The sequence below is a fragment of the Thalassophryne amazonica genome, chromosome 14 (assembly GCF_902500255.1).
Source record: "Thalassophryne amazonica chromosome 14, fThaAma1.1, whole genome shotgun sequence".
In the NCBI taxonomy this organism is placed as follows: domain Eukaryota; kingdom Metazoa; phylum Chordata; class Actinopteri; order Batrachoidiformes; family Batrachoididae; genus Thalassophryne; species Thalassophryne amazonica.
Genome location: NC_047116.1, coordinates 88691957 through 88711225, shown reverse-complemented (window position 1 = coordinate 88711225; position 19269 = coordinate 88691957). Strand labels below are relative to the sequence as shown.

The window sequence follows — 19269 nt, the reverse complement described above, 5'->3', positions numbered from 1 at the left end:
ACAAATCATCGGAGACTAATTTTTACATCCCATAATATTTTACAGTTAAAGCCATAGCCTGAAGACATCTGATGCCTCACTGATGGTCAACGTTTTCTAGACTACATGAAGAATATTTACAGAGACAGATAAACAGGACCATCCCACTCATGTTAGAACTAGTAGTCTCGTGTTCCTTTTCTTCATGGGGTTGGGGGGCACTTAAAGCATTTCTTCTTTTCATGGACTGAATTGAGTTGTGTACAAAATATTTGACTTCCCTCCATGTCCTGGTGCTTAAGGCAGGCTCAGCAGCTAAGCATGCATCACAATCCTTTTTGCCAGGAACCTTCACCAGCTTGCAGAAGTCTCCAAGATGACGCCTCACTGCAGACTGTTCCTCTTCACTCCACAACCTCTTGGTTCTCTTCTGAGGCTTGACAGATTGGGTGACTTCCTTTCGTGCAAGCGGTATGGGTGTTCCTTCTTGTACCACAGATGCTCTGTCAGGAACATTAAGTGCATGGATAGATGGGACAACTTGTGATGTTGCAGAGGGCCCAGGGGGGCTTGTGGGGTATGCTGGTGGACTTGAATGGTTCAGAGGTGTAAATGATGAAATAATAGGCCTACTTTCAGCAAATAGTGGCGAGAATCCAGGGACCACTGGTGTACTTTGAGAATTAAGCTGTGTGAATCTAGGAGCCATTTGGGTACTTGGGGCATTAAGGGGGGTAAACGTAGAAATCATTGATGAACTTGTAATGTCTTGCTGTGTATACACAGGAGGAAGTGGCATTCTTGTGGTATTCTGCTGTGTATATACTGGAGACAATGGTGGGAAAGCTGATGTTTTCTGATGTATAGACAGGAGACACTAAGAGGAATTTGTAGTGTTTGTGTGGTGTAAATGTGGGAACCACCTGGATGTCAGTAGCATTTAAGGGTGTGAAAGAAAGAAATCAATGGTTGACTTCCATGGAGCACACTGGTACCCGGCTGAACTCATGGATACATAACCTGAAGTCACGTCTGGGGAAATGGTGCACTGCAGATGTTACTGACTTTGTCAAGTCGTTGGGTGATGCTATTGTCATGTTCAACAATTTGGACTTTCTCTCAGCTCAGATGGCCGTACAGTTTGCCATACCACCAACACCCGTGTATCTGCCAAATCTTCTTTGTTGTTAGTCACTTCAACATCTTTGTTTGGTTTACTTTTCCTTCGTATTGTCTTACAGTGTTGTGTACATAGCTCTTAACATCTGTCCAAGATCTTCCACAGATCAGGTTCGCAGCTATGCATGCATTACAATCCTTTTACCTGGAACCTTCATCTTGTGATAAAGTTACCTAAATAACGTTGAACCGCAGCTTGCTCCTTTGCACTCCATGGTGTTCTTTTGGTAGGTGCTTTTGGAACTGTTCCTAAAAGTTGAAAGCGAAAATTAGGGATAACAAAGTATAAAAGATTCCAAGAATTTAAATTCAGAAAGCGGGGGGGAGGGGGGCACGTCTCATAATAAAGCAAATAATACACACCACTCTTACAGTTGCTGGTGGAGACAATGGCATTTTTCTATCCATTTTGAGCAACTGTCTGCTCACTTCTTCTAACTGTGAAGCATTTTCACAGAGTCTGTTGTAGTCCTCACTGCTCCTGCCCATTTGCATTGCCACTTGATCCAATTCTTGTTCACCAAGGCTCATTAGCTGCCAGCAGCAAGCAATACGGTCCCTTAACGACGGGGACAGAAGGGTTTCTGGGTTTTTAACTCCACATTCCACTGCAGCCCTTCGGAACAATCCAGTGCTCTGACGAAAGATGGACCTTCAGCTCGTGCAAACAGATAAGGGTTGTTTTTTGATACACCAGCTTGATCTCGATTTTCAACCAGCATGTCAATTGATGACATCATCCTTTCAGTTAGCAGAATGAGCATGTTCCTTCCATACTGGCCTTCCAGTTCCAACTTGGTGAACTGTCACCAAGGTCCATTCCAATTTGGTGCTTTTTCTCATTTGATCTGCAGAGGGAACAAGAGCTTTCCTATTGTTCCTGCTAGTGTACGTCTGCAAGAGCAGTCGTCCAATATTACCTATCCTACGCCTGTTGAAAAGACAAACATCTGCTAGAGTGGCTTCACTGAGCTTTTCCATGGTGACAAACTAGGATTTTCTTTAAGTGCCTTTCTTGCTTCATCTCCTTCATGCTTGATATATTTGTAAAGTTTTATCAAATCTTCTGTCACAGTTGATGTTTCCATTTCCACTTCTTGAAATCCTGCTTCTGTGCAGAGGATGCCAAAGCTTTATGGAGAAAAACACCCATTCCATTTAGTGTCAAGAAGCTGGATGAATTGCTTTACTTGACCCTCAGTTTCACTGTTCTCGGTCATGCGGCTCTCCCCAAAAGCTATTTCTGCAGCTCGTTTCAAAGAGTAGTGAATCTTCGGGACGAGTGAAAAAGTTTTAAATTTTGTGGAGCTCGGATCAAAACCACTTAGCTTCTTGGCCCCTTCAACTGCTAACTCAAATCTTGATGGTAGACATATTTTCATGCAAATACTGAACAGTTTTATCAAGCTCATTTACAGCAAGGATAAATCTACCCAACTCTCTCATTTTTGTGCAATGTAAGCAACTGAGATTTGTCATGGTCATACTTGGTGGACAGTGCATTACCGTATTTGCAAATAAGTGCGTCATTTCTGATATGACGTGCAATGTCATCTTGATGCATGACATTGATAATTTCCTCACAGCTCTCAGTTAAAAAGTCCGACATTGGAAGAAGTTGAGAGGCAGCATTGTCATCAGTGTTTCTTTTTGTGTCTTCAGAGGATTTTTGATCCCCTTTTTTGGCCTTACAAGACCGTTCGTGCCTCCATAAATCAGTTTTGCGATGAAACGCAAAGCAATGCTTACAAGGTAGATAGTCACGAACACATGAGCTGGAAGTTTTCACTTCCATTCTTCATCATAATTTCACCCTCATCCACTTTTTGAACTTCGCAGTTTTGGTCATGATTTCCTTTATTATGAATTTCATCAAGCAAAGTCTGTCTGTCTCTGGAGCCTTGGGAAATTGCATTGCTTGGGGCGACATGTGTTTCCTCTGCATGGTGCATTTCCAAATGCTCACAAGTTGTGTGAATGCTATTTACAGTACATACAAAAGTGCTTTTTGGCAGGTTCCTTTTGGCTGGTCTCTGCACTTGGTGTTTCAAGAACCACTCGTTGAGAGGTCCGTAAACTTGACCTTGTTGGTTTGTTTGATTCTGCAGTTTTCTTGTCGTAGTCCGATCCCCTTAGCAATCTCATTTTTGTCAAACAGAGGTGCAGCATTATCTGCACAATTTGAGTGGCCGGACACCTCATCCTTTGCCTCATCACTTGAGTCATTCATTTTCTGGGGGAAGAGGGTTCAATAGTTGTGTTCTTTTTTTTGTTTCATTACATGCCCATATCTGCACACCTTCAGATCTTCCTCTTGGACTTGAATCAAAACTTCCCAATTCATGTGATATGTTACTCATGTCATTTGACATTTCAGTGTCCTCTCCTGCTGGTGTGTCCTTTTCTGTGGGCTTTCCTGCATATTATCTGAATTAAAGGAACTGCTCTTGGCATATCCTTGCCCATCCAAATCTTGCAAGGCATTTTCTTTCACTGTTAGAGAACCCTCTTCATTTGTTGAATTGTCAAGGTTAGAAGGCAATCTATTAGGTTCACTTGTGCTCCTGTCTTCAATCAAGCTCCTTTCTCCTTCAAATGACCTCTGCTCATCAACAGTATTCTCCTGTAAAAGAACAAGTATATGTAAGACTTATAGCCAAATCTAATCCTTTAATAATCTGAGTAAAAACCATTTTAAAAAGACAGACAACTGAGAAATTTGGGAACATTCAAAGCAAAAAAAGAAAAGAAAAAAGAAACAAAATCTTAAAATTTAGGGGACTAAACAACACAGACTTGTTGTGTAATGCATGAGCACCTTGGCATTGCCCCATCAGCAACAGGCTCATTCAACCAAAAGTCAATACAACAGCCAAATATCACATTTTAGCCCCAACAATGGGGTGAAAACACAAACACCTCTCAAATCTCAGTACAAAACCACATGTGACCCATTCAAGAAGAGTTATTGGCTTTAATTGCATCAAGCAGCACTACAATGTGTTGACACTGAACATGTCTGACCAGGAGTATATAATAATGGGGTGCTGGATGAAATTCTGCATGGACAGAACAGATTATTCAGTAATGTTAGCCCTATATTCATGACGTTCAAAACATTTTACTTTTGATGGTGTGTACAATATAATATAGGCAAACCTGACAGCACTTTCATTATGGACCTGTTTGACTTAAAGGACCGGTCACACGGCACTTACAAAGGGCAACGAAGCCCAAACGAAACAAGAAACCTGGACTTTGGTTGTTTAACCTTCCTGCAGCTTTGTTCCTGCAGCTGGCACTTTGTCAGGATTTTTAAACTGTTGAAAAATTTGAATGAATGCCACTGAAAAACCTCAATTCGTATTTCGTTTTGCTGTCGTTCTTGATGTTTTTTTTATCATTTGCTTAGTTTTTGTAACGTTAGCCTTTAGTTTGACTTTGTTCAACCAGCTGAATGTTTCACACAGTACAGAAGCCGGTTTGTGAGGGCTTTTGTGGAGGAGCGCAGCTCCTGCTAGTGTGTGCCTTGTGGGGCTTCTGTCGCTGCGTGCGATGTGGCGAGTGCTTGCAGCTGTCATGCCGTGGTGCTGGCTGGCCAGGAAGAATTACCACGCACGGCAGTCATGGTCTTGTTCCAGCGCTGTGCCCACCTGAGGAGAGAGTTGCTGCACAAAAAGTCCAGCTGGAGCTGCGGCATTCTGTTCATGAACTCTGAGAGCTTGCTGTTCTCCAGCACATGCAGAGAGAAATGCCTGCTGGCCCTTAAGGCCCCCTGACATGAGCACAACTTTGATTCACGCACTAGCACGACCTGTGGTCAAGCGGGAGAGTAAACTCATCTTTAACAAGTGCAGACATGACGCAAGAGGGGTGCTGGTGCATGCTATTGCGCAAAGAGCATTTTGAAATGTTCAAAAAAATCTTTCATGCATAAATGTCGTGCTACGTGGCGCGATCTAATCGCCAACACAATGTGCAGCTCGTCAAGTGGAGAAAAGAAGTAAACAGAGCGAGTGGTGTCATCAGTGGATCGCATCAGAGCGCAGCTCGTCTGAACGATTAAAACACGTTAAATCTCTCATAAACATACTTTAACAGCTGCACACAAGAAGGAAAGAACACACAATTGTTTTACCAAGCCATGACAATGTAAACATGAGAAATAATTACCTTTTTAGATGGCTCAAAATGCTTGCTGTAGCTTGTTAGATGTGCGCTTGTTAGAGAGAGAGAGAGACAGCACTAGTTCTCTCTCTCTCTCCCTTCTGTCTTGTACGCGTGCATTTCAGGTGTACAGACAGCGATTAGAGTTTTGGTATTTCAAAAATATTTGGCACGTTTGCAGTGTGTATAATTTTGGTGGCATATTCAGTGTGTGTGGTTATGAATGTTAAACAAATGCTTCAGTTTTTTTTTTTCTTTTTTTTTGTTAATTGGACCAAGACAGAGCGCACAGCATGTCATCAGAGTCTGAACCAGACAGTGAGGATTCTGGCGATGAAGGAGATGATCCCTCTTTTGTTCTGTATGAGGAACCAGAGCAGGTGGATCCACTGACGTGCGCACAGATCTACACAGTAGGTCGGATCACGCATTTTGTTTGCAGATGAGCTCCGTCTCACAGCGCTGAGTCCTGGAATGCAGAGATGCAGACACACACTGCTCCAGCAGTTGCTCCAGGCACGTTCTGTTTAAAGCGTCAAGTTAGCTTTGGTTCATTTTGTTCCTCTTTCGTCCCTTTTGCACTCTTAATTCACAGGGTATTCGGTGATAAAGCTCATTCGTCCACCTTTTCTCAATGATTTGTGACTTTGTTTTTTTTTTACTTTTTTCCCTTCATTCAGGAATCGTATGCTGTGTGACCGGGCCATAAAACTGTGGTCCTTAAAACTGCTTCTGGCAATCTCACCAACATTTTTCAATCCTCCTATTTTACTAAGGATGGGATCAATCAGATCCTGGATTGGTATAGGGTTCCGATACCGACGTAATTCACATATCGGAAAATACCGATGCATTTTTCGATACCAGAGAAGGAGAGGGGGAGGTTTTCTGAAGTCGGGCTGTTGAGAGAGCTCTCTTCTGCAGTGTTCTAGCTGCAGGTAGCGGCAATTTCGGCCTGGCTCTCGGGTTCAAATTGTTTGTTCGTTGAGCACGGGTTTTCCAAAAAAATTAACCGAATTGTTGCTGAAAATGTATGCTAAAAGGTTAGCTGCTTCACTGTCCTGAGGCTGTAAAACACTAGCTCAGCGTGCAGCCGAAGAAGACAGCGAACAGAGATTCTGTCCGCTGAAAGGGGAAAAAGTCTCCATTAAAATCCTGCACGTGAGAGTTGATGATACATTTATTTTACAGTTGAAAGGCTTCGTGTTTCCTAAAAGTTTAAAGTTTGTGCAGCACGAAAACAGCAAGAGGAAGAAAAAGAGAGAGACGGAGGGAGAGAGAAAGCAAGCAAGAGGCAGAAATAGAGAGAGGGAAAGAGAGAGAGACAGACAGAGAGAGAGTGCTGTCTATTCTCTTTAAGTCTATAAAAAAAATAAAAGTACTTAATTCTTTCACCAAAACATTAAATCTAGACTTTCATCTTAGATACACCTTCTGGCAAATTGCAGCTCAACTTTCAGGTCTCCTTTTTAAGAAAATCCTCATAATGCAAACAGAGCCCTGGTATCGGAACAGAAAAGTATCGGTATCAGCAGATATCCAAATCAGGTATCGCGATCAGGCCGTAAGTGAAAAATTGTGGATCGGTGCATCCCTATATTTTACACACACCCTATTCAGACATGCCAACCTTGAATACAGCTTCACGGGGAGGGGGGGGACTCACTTATTTACATCTATGCACAGCCCAAAAACATGCAACCGTGGTGATACCCTAACGACAAAGTGCCTCTGAAAATAAGTAAGCCATTTACAGTTGCTTAATATAAAGTACAACATAAAATGAAGTAAAAGGCCCATAAATCATACAATTTCATATATAAACTACTAGTAACAAAATAGATTAAACAGGTTTTTCTCTTTTAATATTTACACTCTCCATCACACTTCCAGGAGCCTGTTGTACAAAGTTTTACTTAGATGAGTTGACACAAAGAGTTCACATTAGTTGCATTCTGAAGCTTACACACAGAAGGGGCAGACTTGATTTTTCTAAGCTCTCCTCTCATAGTTACTAAACAAACTAAAACTAACAGACAAACCTTGGTTCAGGTGATTTATTAATACACCCCCCCACCCCTCTTGTGGAGTAACAGTGGAGCTGACTTCATGAAGGTACTAATACCTGCTAACAGTGCTAACATACAAATTAACTAAATGGAAATACTGGAGCACAGACTTCTTAGATGGTCTGCTGATACAACTAACAAGACAACAAACCATACTGTACTACAAACTGTACTAGCGCACTCTGATATCAAATGTGTGTGTGGACAGGCTGGCAGGTCTGACGATGAACCAAAAACAGGTGTATTTAGTCAATCAAGAGCTGGTCGATGCCAACTCCTGATTAATATTAGACAGCTATTTTCAGGCACGTGACGAGGAGAGAAGAATGGAAAATATGCAGTGGAGCAGGTGAAGAGTGCAATCAAAAGAAAACTTTATATGGTATTAATCCACTGATGTTTCTGATCAAGTACAACCCCTGGCAAAAATTATGGAATCACCGGCCTTTGAGGATGTTCATTCAGTTGTTTAATTTTGTAGAAAAAAAAGCAGATCACAGACATGACACAAAACTAAAGTCATTTCAAATGGCAACTTTCTGGCTTTAAGAAACACTATAAGAAATCAAGAAAAAAATTGTGGCAGTCAGTAATGGTTACTTTTTTAGACCAAGCAGAGGGAAAAAAAATATGGACTCACTCAATTCTGAGGAATAAATTATGGAATCACCCTGTAAATTTTCATCCCCAAAACTAACACCTGCATCAAATCAGATCTGCTCATTAGTCTGCATCTAAAAAGGAGTGATCACACCCTGGAGAACTGTTGCACCAAGTGGACTGACATGAATCATGGCTCCAACATGAGAGATGTCAATTGAAACAAAAGAGAGGATTATCAAACTCTTAAAAGAGGGTAAATCATCACGCAATGTTGCAAAAGATGTTGGTTGTTCATAGTCGCTGTGTCTAAACTCTGGACCAAATACAAACAACATGGGAAGGTTGTTAAAGGCAAACATACTGGTAGAGCCAAGGAAGACATCAAAGCGTCAAGACAGAAACTTAAAGCAATATGTCTCAAAAAGCGAAAATGCACACAAAACAAATGAGGAACGAATGGAGGAAACTGGAGTCAACGTCTGTGACCGAACTGTAAGAAACCGCCTAAAGGAAATGGGATTTACATACAGAAAAACTAAACGAAAGCCATCATTAGCACCTAAACAGAAAAAACAAGGTTACAATGGGCTAAGGAAAAGCAATCGTGGACTGTGGATGACTGGATGAAAGTCATATTCAGTGATGAATCTCGAATCTGCATTGGGCAAGGTGATGATGCTGGAACTTTTGTTTGGTGCCATTCCAAGATGACTGCCTGAAGAGAACATGTAAATTTCCACAGTCATTGATGATATGGGGCTGCATATCAGGTAAAGGCACTGAGAAGATGGCTGTCATTACAGCATCAATAAATGCACAAGTTTACGTTGATATTTTGGACACTTTTCTTATCCCATCAATTGAAAGGATGTTTGGGGGATGATGAAATCATTTTCAAGATGATAATGCATCTTGCCATAGAGCAAAACTGTGAAAACATTCCTTGCAACAAGACACATAGGGTCAATGTCAAGGCCTGCAAATAGTCCCGGATTTTAATCCAACTGAAAATCTTGGTGGAAGTTGAAGAAAATGGTCCATGACAAGGCTCCAACCTGCAAAGCTAATCTGGCAACAGCAATCAGAGAAAGTTGGAGCCAGATTGATGAAGAGTACTGTTTGTCACTCATTAAGTCCATGCCTCAGAGACTGCAAGCTGTTATAAAAGCCAGAGGTGGTGCAACAAAATACTAGTGATGTGTTGGAGCGTTCTTTTGTTTTTCATGATTCCATAATTTTTAACTCAGAATTGAGTGATTCCATATTTTTTTTCTCTCTGCTTGGTCTAAAAAAGTAACCGTTAATGACTGCCACAATTTTTTTTCCTGATTTCTTATAGTGTTTCTTAAAGCCAGAAAGGTGCCATTTGAAATGACTTTAGTTTTGTGTCATGTCTGTGATCTGCTTTTTTTCTACAAAATTAAAGAACTGAATGAACATCCTCCGAGGCCAGTGATTCCATAATTTTTGCCAGGGGTTGTATACCTTCAAATGTTTTCCTGTAAGACCAGGAAAACAAGTTCCTCAAGGCATTTCATTTACTGTGTAAGACAACCGGTTGTACATGTTCAGCAAAAACCATCATGGTATATTTTCTGAAAGTATATATGTACCTGCATCAACGGTTTCATCTCCAAATGACTTCATTCAGCATTTTCAACAGGTTTCCTCGCTGTAAGGAAAAAGGACACCAATCTGATATACACATGCTACTTTAAAAGTTGAATTTAAAATAATCTTGGGTTCAATTTACCAAGGAATATTTATTGCACATGAAATGCATGGAAGTTATATAATCCCCAACTGTTATCTGCACATGCAACACATAAACAGTAACTTTTTTTACTTCAAAAAAATTACATCTGTAAGATGCTGAAATTGAAACAACTGCAAATTACACTCTAGAACTTATTTCAATATCACACTGCTAAAATTTAAAGCTACATAATAACAACTAACATTTGGAACTTCCCCCTAACAACTAAACAGACAACATTCATAATAAATTATGAGAGCATTGTAAAACCAAACAAATGAATAAATACATTTTAATTACTGCAGTATCACTTGACATATATTACATGTATTTCCATAAAAACATTTTCTTATTTATATTTATTTATTTTTAAAGGCTTGTCTCTTACCTGGATTCCTTGTTTTGAAGTTCCAAAAAACATTTCAGGGACTTTAAGTTCACTGAGGTCACTGGTTCCAAATCATGTGTCTGGTATAGTATTCCTAATGTTGATCAACAATTGTTCTTCATTCTGCTGATACTGGGTTCACAAATTTACTACGGGAACTGAATTAAATCAGTGGTTAATGAGATGACCGAATGTGTAATAGAAATTCAACCAGTAATTTTAATGTTTCACCACAAGCAAAACAAATGACTTATCAAATGTTTTCACATAGCTCCCATTGTGTTTCCATAGAACCTTTACCACATGAAACTTGTTACATTTACAGAATACTTTTTTTTTTTTACCTGTCAGCAGGAGAAATGCCACATTTCTATAGGATCTCATCACATATTTTTATATAGTCTGTTTAAGCATTGCACATACAGTATGTGAAAATGTGACTACAACAATAAAATCAGTGAAACTAAGCAGAGATTTTTCAGTTACTATCTCATGCTCAACTGCGTAATCCTGAAAATAACCATATGATAATCAGATATGGTCCAAAACATGATAGACCAGAAGAACAATCAAACCAATTAACTCAATTTTTCCCATAAGGCCGATCAAAGAAAATGTATGCAGACAGTTTTTTTTAGGCCAAATGAGCGGCATATAAAGTCACTGCCAGAGTAGAGCTGACATTTTTTCGGGAAATCTCACGGGTCAGTCAACTTGCAATTTATCACGATCGGGACGGTACAGAATTGAATGTTAGTGGGAACAGATGGGAGCGGGAACCAAGGTTTCAGGCAATGAGCAGTCCTGCTGTCATTTGAAGCAGTCAATTTTCGAAAAAAAGACGCCAAAAAAAAAAATAGCGGGCGGCTTTGCTTAAAGCTGGGCAGACACTGTAGGATATTTTCAATCGTTGTACTCTGCTCCAGCTCAAAACCTGTACCGACAAAACCGCAGCGTGTAAAAGCTCAGAGCGCACGATTTATGTTCAAAGGGCCCGATGCTCTGATGCGATCTGACTACTCACATTATATGTTCAAAAACCACATGTGTAGCTGTTTTATTTTCAAGCACAAAACGTGACTGAGGAGAAAAAAAAAGATTAAATGAACTCTAGTCAGAATAAAAATGCAAGCTGCTGATTTTTGTTATTTTTCAAAGTTATTAGGCTGCAGCTCTGTGTTTCATTTATTTCAAAGTAAGTTATCGCTTATTTTCAAAAATTATGAGAGTCAAATCACTCTACACTGTTCAGTTTTTCCTGCATGTTTGTGTATTTTTTCCTTCTTCATAAGAGTTTGGTGTTTGCTTTTGTTCCACAAAGTTTGAAAAAACAAAATGTTAACACTTTTCTTTATAACAGTTCTGTAATTTCAGACAACCACAAATCAAAAAAAGTTGGGACTGTATGTAAAATGAAGAAAAAAAAAATAAAAATGTTGCACTATTCCCAGTTTTTCCACTCACACCCACAGAAGCCAAAAATTCTTCCAAAGTTGTGTCTTGGTGGCTTCTCTCACTTGTCTTCTTCCAGCATGGACATTTAGTTTTTGAGAACTGCCTACCTGACACGGATTTACCATAAAATACCACACTGTTTGTATTTCTGAATGATTGATATAAATGAAATTTAAGAAATATTCAGTGACTTGGAGATGTTCATGTATTCATCCTCTGACATTTGTCAAGAAAACTGGATGCAAAAATGATTAATTAATTCTTACATTTAGAATGAAGTGTCCTGTCTCAACCTTTTTTCTTGGAAAATGCTGCAGGCCTTAAATATAGGAATGGATATATATTAACAAAAAATAAACAAAAATAAAGCTGATCACACAAAACATGAAATATGTTGGTTTCATACAGTCTGCAGTTACAGAAATAGACGGCAAAGTAAATGTCAGGATCATTACGTGTCCACCACCACCACATTTGAAAAACTGTAAGACCACAGGCCATGCATTACTTATGTTTTGTGTCTTTTAGTGAAGTTTTTTTTTTTTGGATTAAGGCAAAAAGTGCCTTAACCATCCATGGTTCCCGTTGTTTCTGTTGATAACATAAGCATATGAAACATCATTTTCATATGACCAAGTAGGAAATCAACCTTACTGGCACCTTAATTTGCAGGCTCAATCATAAAAGCTCATCTTGCACATGTTCTCTGCAATCCCTCCCACATTCTCACATTTATACATTAGGGGCAACCAAGGTGCAACCTGCATCATATCAAATTATATATATATATATGTATGTAGGGGTGCACATAACTGGTACTCATAATGCTTGTGCGTGCTAAAAATAAATGATGCATAGCAGAAAACACAAGGGAAGCACTTCATAAGAGTTATAAGTGTTTCCCTCTGTTGTGCATCAATGATGCTTTGCACACATGAGAACAATGAGTACCAGTTATGTGCACCCCCTGTGTGTGTATTATATATAGCAGTTAAAGATATTGAACATGTCACCATTTTTCTCAGTAAATATATTTCTAAAGGTGCTACTGTCATGAAATTTTCACCAGGTGCCAGTAACAACCAAAGTAATCCATAGATGCAAAGAAACCAAATAAATAAGTACAGAAATTAAGTTATGTGTAAAAAAAATTCCAGGTATTTCTGAAGTGGTCCTTGGCTCTTGGACAACTCTTCCAATAATTCTTTCCAGTCCTCTGTTAGAAATCCCGCAAGGCGCACCTGGTTGTGGCTGGTTTATGGTAAATGTTCTTTCCACTTTCAGATTATGGCCTCGCAGTGTTCACTGGAACATTAAGAAGTTTAAAAATCCTTCTGTATCCAATGCCATCAGTATGTTTTGCAATAATAAGTTTGTGAAAAAACAGAGAGCTCTTTGCTTTTATCCATCATGAGATGTTTCTTATATGATACCTTGGTAATGAAACACCTTTTAATAGGCCATCAGTTGGGACTGAACCATCTGTTATGAATTTGCACTGACAAGGGGCAGGACGGCTTTCTAATTATGTCAGCTTAGCTGTCAGCTAGTGTCTTGGCTTTCCATGCTTTTTTGCACGGCTCCCTTTCTTTGGCTGTTCAACAGTGGTGTCAAAAGTACACACATTTGTTACTTAAGTTAGAAGTATAGATACTGCAGTTTAAAACACTCTGGTAAAAGTTGAAGTATCAACTTGACCTCTTTACTCAAGTAAAAGTGAAAAAGTATGTGCTCCAAAACCTACTTAAAGTATAAAAGTATAAAGTAACCTTAAAAAAAAAAAAAAAAAGGTAGATGCCACTATATGAATTGAAAGCTTAATTTAAAAACTGATTTGTTCTACATGTGGCCCAAGACCCAAAACCCAAAATTACCCCCCAACACCACCTGCATGAAAATGTTTCAATTCTAGAAGCTCTGAAATGCAATCTGGGACTATTCCAGACAATAAACTGCAGTGAGTGCAGCATCCATTTAGTGAGAAAAAAAAAAACTTTCCTTATTCAGATTCATTCCAGTAGTATTCTGCTCTTACTAGGATGCAGCCGTTTTCTAGTTTGGCAGATAGTTCTGGAGGAAATCAATGAAGAAATTAACACATTGACAATATGGTTTGACCGAAACAAACTGTCATTAAACTTAAATAAAACAGGGATGAAATGGAGGTGTAAGAGTCACTAGGTGTTCACAGGAAACACTTATTTATTTCTGTATGTATGTATGTATGTTCATTGTTAGTTGCTTTTATATTTTATTTTCTGTTGTGTTTCTATTCAGGTTCTTTTTGTCTCTTTCTCTGAAATTGTATATAATAATTATCATTAGATTATTAATATATAAACAAAAATAAATTTAAGAAATATTACAATTTGAAAACAAATGCACCCGAACGTGAAGACAGCTGGAACTGCTTCATGCTAACTTTTAACATTGAAAATGCCATAGACATGCTAACGTGTTAGCGTCGCTCTCATTTTTAAGTTATAAAATACATCTATCAACTGTTTCAGAAGACCATAACAGGTTGGTTTAACATAGAAAAGGTAAATAATACTCACAGAAGTATGCTCTTTAGGGTTTTAGCGGGGGAAAATTAAGTGAAAGAAAGAGAATAAACGAAACAATAGGTTGAAGCATTGCTTCAATCTGCAAACTACTGCTTCGACTGGTTCAAAATCCATTCCTTTATCTTCATTGATCCATGTTTTCTGATATAGCAATTATGTTAATTTTTTTTTTAAATTGACTTAAATATTCTTTAATGTTGTTAAGTTTGCATACAGACTTCTGCTGTTGAAATGGATTATTGATAATTTGTTATCCGTTTAATGATCCGATTAAACTGTTCATCTGTATAATAGCAACAACTGTCATTAATATTTGAGAAGAAATTATTGTCCGGGTCTATATCGTGCTCCAAGTCCAGTACATTGTGGTCTGTGTATTAAATGTTCTCAGTTCTAGTTTTCCATGATCAGCAATCCTGTGAGTTATATCCTTCTTGTCTCCAGATGTAGATGATGTAGTAGATGAATAGGTTCCTCTGGTCTGTGTCATGGTGTTGTGATGTGTTTGTGTCCTCATACCTTATTGGTCGTATTTGTCCAGTTCCTTGATGTTCCTGATTACCATAACCTTCGCTTGTTCTGGTGTTCCGTTCAGTTTGATGAATGTTTTGCAGTTTGATGTCCATGTCTGTTGAATTTTTCCCTGCTGTTTTAAGAGACGAGCTTTCTGGCGATGTCTGCGTTTCTTTTGGTCAGATGTTCATTGATGAATACGTTTGTTCCTTTGAGTTTCCGTCCCTGTTTTAACAATGCCATTTTATGTTTTCTGTTGACAAACCTCATTATAACTGCTCGCTTGTCTCCATCCTCTCTCCTGGGCAGGGGGTGGCACGCTTCAATGTTATTACAGTCCATTTTGAATACCTTTAGATTGCAAGAAGTCAGCCACCTGTTGTTCCACTGAGCTGGCCTCCTGCTCACTGGCCTCCCCTCCGCTGTCTTCTGACACCGCCCGTGCGTAGGATCGAGGTTTAATATGAATTCCTGTAATAATAACGTCGTTCATCCTTGTGTACTGTTCCAACTCTGCAACACGGTTCTCCAGGTGCACCAGACACCGGTCTTTCTCAGCATTCTGGATCCGGAGAGCCTTCACTTCTTCCACCAGCTCCATAATGGATTTCTGCTGCATTTTAACAACAGAGATTTCCTCAGACAAAAAGTCCAGGGACTTCTTGATATCGTCTCCCTCCTCCGCCGTCAGTGCCTTCTTCGGACCCATGGTCAGATAAATCCGCGCTGGCACCTCGGTAAAGCTGCGCCGGTGGATGTGCGCTGAGGCGTCAGCGCACATCCACCGGCGCTGAAGCCAAGAGTAACGAGGCTGTTTGTTTTAAAAATGTAAGGAATAGAAAGTACAGATACTTGTGTGAAAATGTAATAAGTAGAAGTCGGAAGTAGGCAGAAAAATAAGTAATGGAGTAAAGTATAGATACCTAAAAAGTGTACTTAAGTACAGTAACGAAGTATTTGTACTTCGTTACTTGACACCTCTGCTGTTCAATACTTTTTACTTGTGTCATTTTACATGATTATACATAATTTATGAACATCTATGGTTTGATTTCATTGTATGTGTGGATTATGTGGGCTGTTACAGACATCTGTTGAAAATTTCATGTCAATGGCACCTTTAGAAATATATTTATTGAGAAAAATGGTGACGTGTTCAACACTTACTTATATATATATATATATATAAATACACACACACACACACACACACACAGTTGTATGTAAAAGTTTGGGCACCCTTGATTTCCATGATTTTCCTTTATAAATCATTGGTTGTTTGGATCAGCAATTTCAGTTAAATATATCATATAGCAAACAAACACAGTGATATTTGAGAAGTGAAATAAAGTTCATAGGATTTACAGAAAGTGTGCAATAATTCTTTAAATAAAATTAGGCAGGTGCATAAATTTGTGCACCCCAACAGAAAAAAAAAAAGCATAAATATTTAGTAGATCCCCCTTTTGCAGAAATAACAGCCTCTAAATGCTTCCTATATCTTCTAATGAGAGTCTGGATTCTGGTTGAAGGTATTGTGAACCATTCTTCTTTACAAAACATCTCCAGTTCACTCAGGCTTGTTGGTTTTCGAGCATGGACAGCCCGCTTAAAATCACACCACAGATTTTCAATAATATGCAGGTCTGGGGACTGAGATGGCCATTCCAGAATATTGTACTTGTTCCTCTGCATGAATGCCTTAGTAGATTTTGAGCAGTGCTTAGGGTCGTTGTCTTGTTGAAAGATCTAGCCCCAGTGCAACTTCAACTTTGTCACTGATTCTTTAACAATGTTCTCAAGAATCTGCTGATACTGACTAGAATTCATGTGACCCTCAACTTTAACAAGATTCCCAGTACCTGCACTGGCCACACAGCCCCACAGCATGACGGAACCACCTCCAAATTTTACTGTAGGTAGCGTTTTTCTTGGACTGCTGTGTTCTTTTTCTGCCATGCATACTGCCCCTTGTTATGTCCAAATAACTCAATTTTAGTTTCATCTGTCCACAGCACCATATCCCAAAATGAAGCTGGCTTGTCCAAATGTGCTTTAGGATACCTCAAGGGACTCTGTTTGTGACGTGTACACAAAAAAAGACTTCCTCTGCATTACTCTCCTATGCATCTCCTTGTGCAAAGTGCACTGTATAGTTGAACGATGCACAGACACTATCTGCAGCAAGATCATGTTGTAGGTCTTTGGAGCAGGTCTATGGGTTGACTATGACTGTTCTCACCATCCTTCGCTTCAGCTTATCTGAGATTTTTCTTGGCCTGCCACTTCTGGCCTTAACTAGTACTGTGCCTGTGGTCTTCCATTTCCTCACTATGTTCCTCACAATGGAAACTGACAGCTGAAATCTCTGAGATAGCTTTTTGTATCCTTCCCCTAAACCATCATGTTGAACAATCTTTGTTTTCAGGTCATTTGAGAGGTGGTTAGAGGCTCCTATGTTGCCACTCATTAGAAGATATGCAAAGAGGAGAAACATTTGTAAATGGCCACCTTAAATACCCTTTCTCATGACTGGATTCACCTGCGTAAGGAGGTCACGGGTCAATTAGTTTACCAAACCAATTTTGTGTTCCAATAATTTGTGCTAAATGTATTAAATCAATACAATGACATGGGTCCCAAATTTTGCACCTGCCTAATTTTCTTTAAATAATTATTGTACACTTTCTGTAAATACTAGAAACTTCATTTCACTTCTCAAATGTCAAGTGTGTTCATCTGCTATATGATATATTTAACTGAAATTTCTGATCCAGACAACCAATGATTTATAAAGGAAAATATTGAAAATGATCAGGGGTGCCCAAACTTTTACATACATCTGTGTGTGTGTGTGTGTATATTATATATATTTGTTTTGAAATCCTTAAGTTTAAAAAAGTAATTTGGAGTAATGACAAAAATACAGCATATACAAAAATAAAGCCACTTGCATAGAAATAAAAATAATAATTAAAAAAATGATATGGGTCATGCGAGTAGGTTCATGGAAAAAAAAAAATACAAATTACCAGGAAGGACTTGTTACTTACCTCTTGGTCCAGATTGTAGTCCTCCTTTGAATTAAGTGCTAGTTTCACAGCCATGTATTCTCCATTTTTCACAGCTTCCCGCAACTCACCTGAAAAGATGTTAGAAGCAGGATACATTGAAACAATGGAGACAAATTAAAATAAATACATACATGGAGTACTCCACTATATAAAAGAAAAAGGTGGCTAATTCCAATGTGTAGGTGGCAGGGCCAATGGTGACAGGTTTTGCAGTGCCGTGATGCCAAACCAGTGTAGCGGGCTCTGGAGGACAACAAAAATTTATTTCTCCATTAACCCCCGGGGGTTGACGAGGTCATATATGACCTCAGAGAGTTTGCTTTACATTTTTGCGTGTATCTTTTGATCCGTAGAAGCTATCAACTTACTTTTTTTTGCAGAATAAAGTTGAGATTTCAAGCTTTCAGCGCATTTTCAGCTCTGGTTTCCAGTTTTGCCCTCCCTCACCTGTGTTTCTAAAACTCTGAAAATGCCTGTCCAATGGGATCGTGTGCCTTACGCATGTGATACATAATCAGAGTGCAAATACTAATGACAAAGGTTGTTTGTGAACAAGAGAATGATCTGCTTTGACTCTATACACTTGTAGTCACTCAGCTGACACTTAACGGCTATATATGCAATCAAATCATGAAAATAAGGAGCCTATATCAAAGTCTATCATGCACAATAACGCATGTGCACTGCACAAGCAATAGCTATACTACAGAATGGCACAAACACAATACGGTGTTGGAAATGACGTCACGAACCAGAAACGGCTCTGGACTCGGTTGCTATGATAAAATAAGGAAGCGTCTCCATGCGCCCTGGTGCCTTTACGCACAGACCTGCGCGCAGCCATCGGATATACTTTTTCTGGGAAGAAGCAAGAATGGCAAAGAAAACTTTTCACCGTCCAGGAAGCTTTGCAGCAGATTTCTGACGACAGCGATGTCGAGTCAGGCTCATCCGGTGAGGAGAGTTTTTGCACCGACAAGGAAAACTATTATAACTATAGTAAATTGTGATAAACAGCAGTGCATTATGTTGTTTTGAGTGTATGTTTTTGTCTATTGGAGAATATGCAGTTTTACTCTGCTCAGCAGTGTAAACAATATGAAAATGTGCGTCTATGCATTTGTTATGTGAATAGACTATGTGAAATTCACATTTTAGTGATTCTACACTAGTATGCACACATATACTGTAATGTATGTGTACTGACTGTAAAAGCTAACATTGTACTTTTACTTTGGGAGTTCACTTGGAGCTCCTTTGTTCCTGTCTGTCACTTTTCACACCTTTGGCCTGGGGGGATGGGGGTACTTAGGTGTGGCCCCTGGGGGCTTTGCGAGATTACAGTGTAAATGCTATATTATTATAATATAATAATAGCATAATGAGAGGTATTACAAGATACAGAAAGTAACTTATTTCTCTTTTGTTTTAGTGATGAGCCACAGGAGGACGTCAGCAAGCGTGCCTCTTATGGGAGAAGGAAGTATGTCCTGTGCTTGGACAAACTGAACAAGCAGTA

The 19269-nt window shown here is 39.2% G+C and overlaps 1 protein-coding gene across 1 annotated transcript in view; it reads right to left on the bottom strand.

Moving 5' to 3' along the window:
- Positions 1–19269, bottom strand: part of mphosph8 (M-phase phosphoprotein 8) — a 109688-nt gene that overhangs the window by 49627 nt on the left and 40792 nt on the right. Inside the window, exon 7 of the mRNA XM_034187269.1 lies at positions 17730–17818. Coding sequence (XP_034043160.1) covers positions 17730–17818 — 89 coding nt within the window. The remainder of the gene's footprint in view (positions 1–17729; positions 17819–19269) is intronic.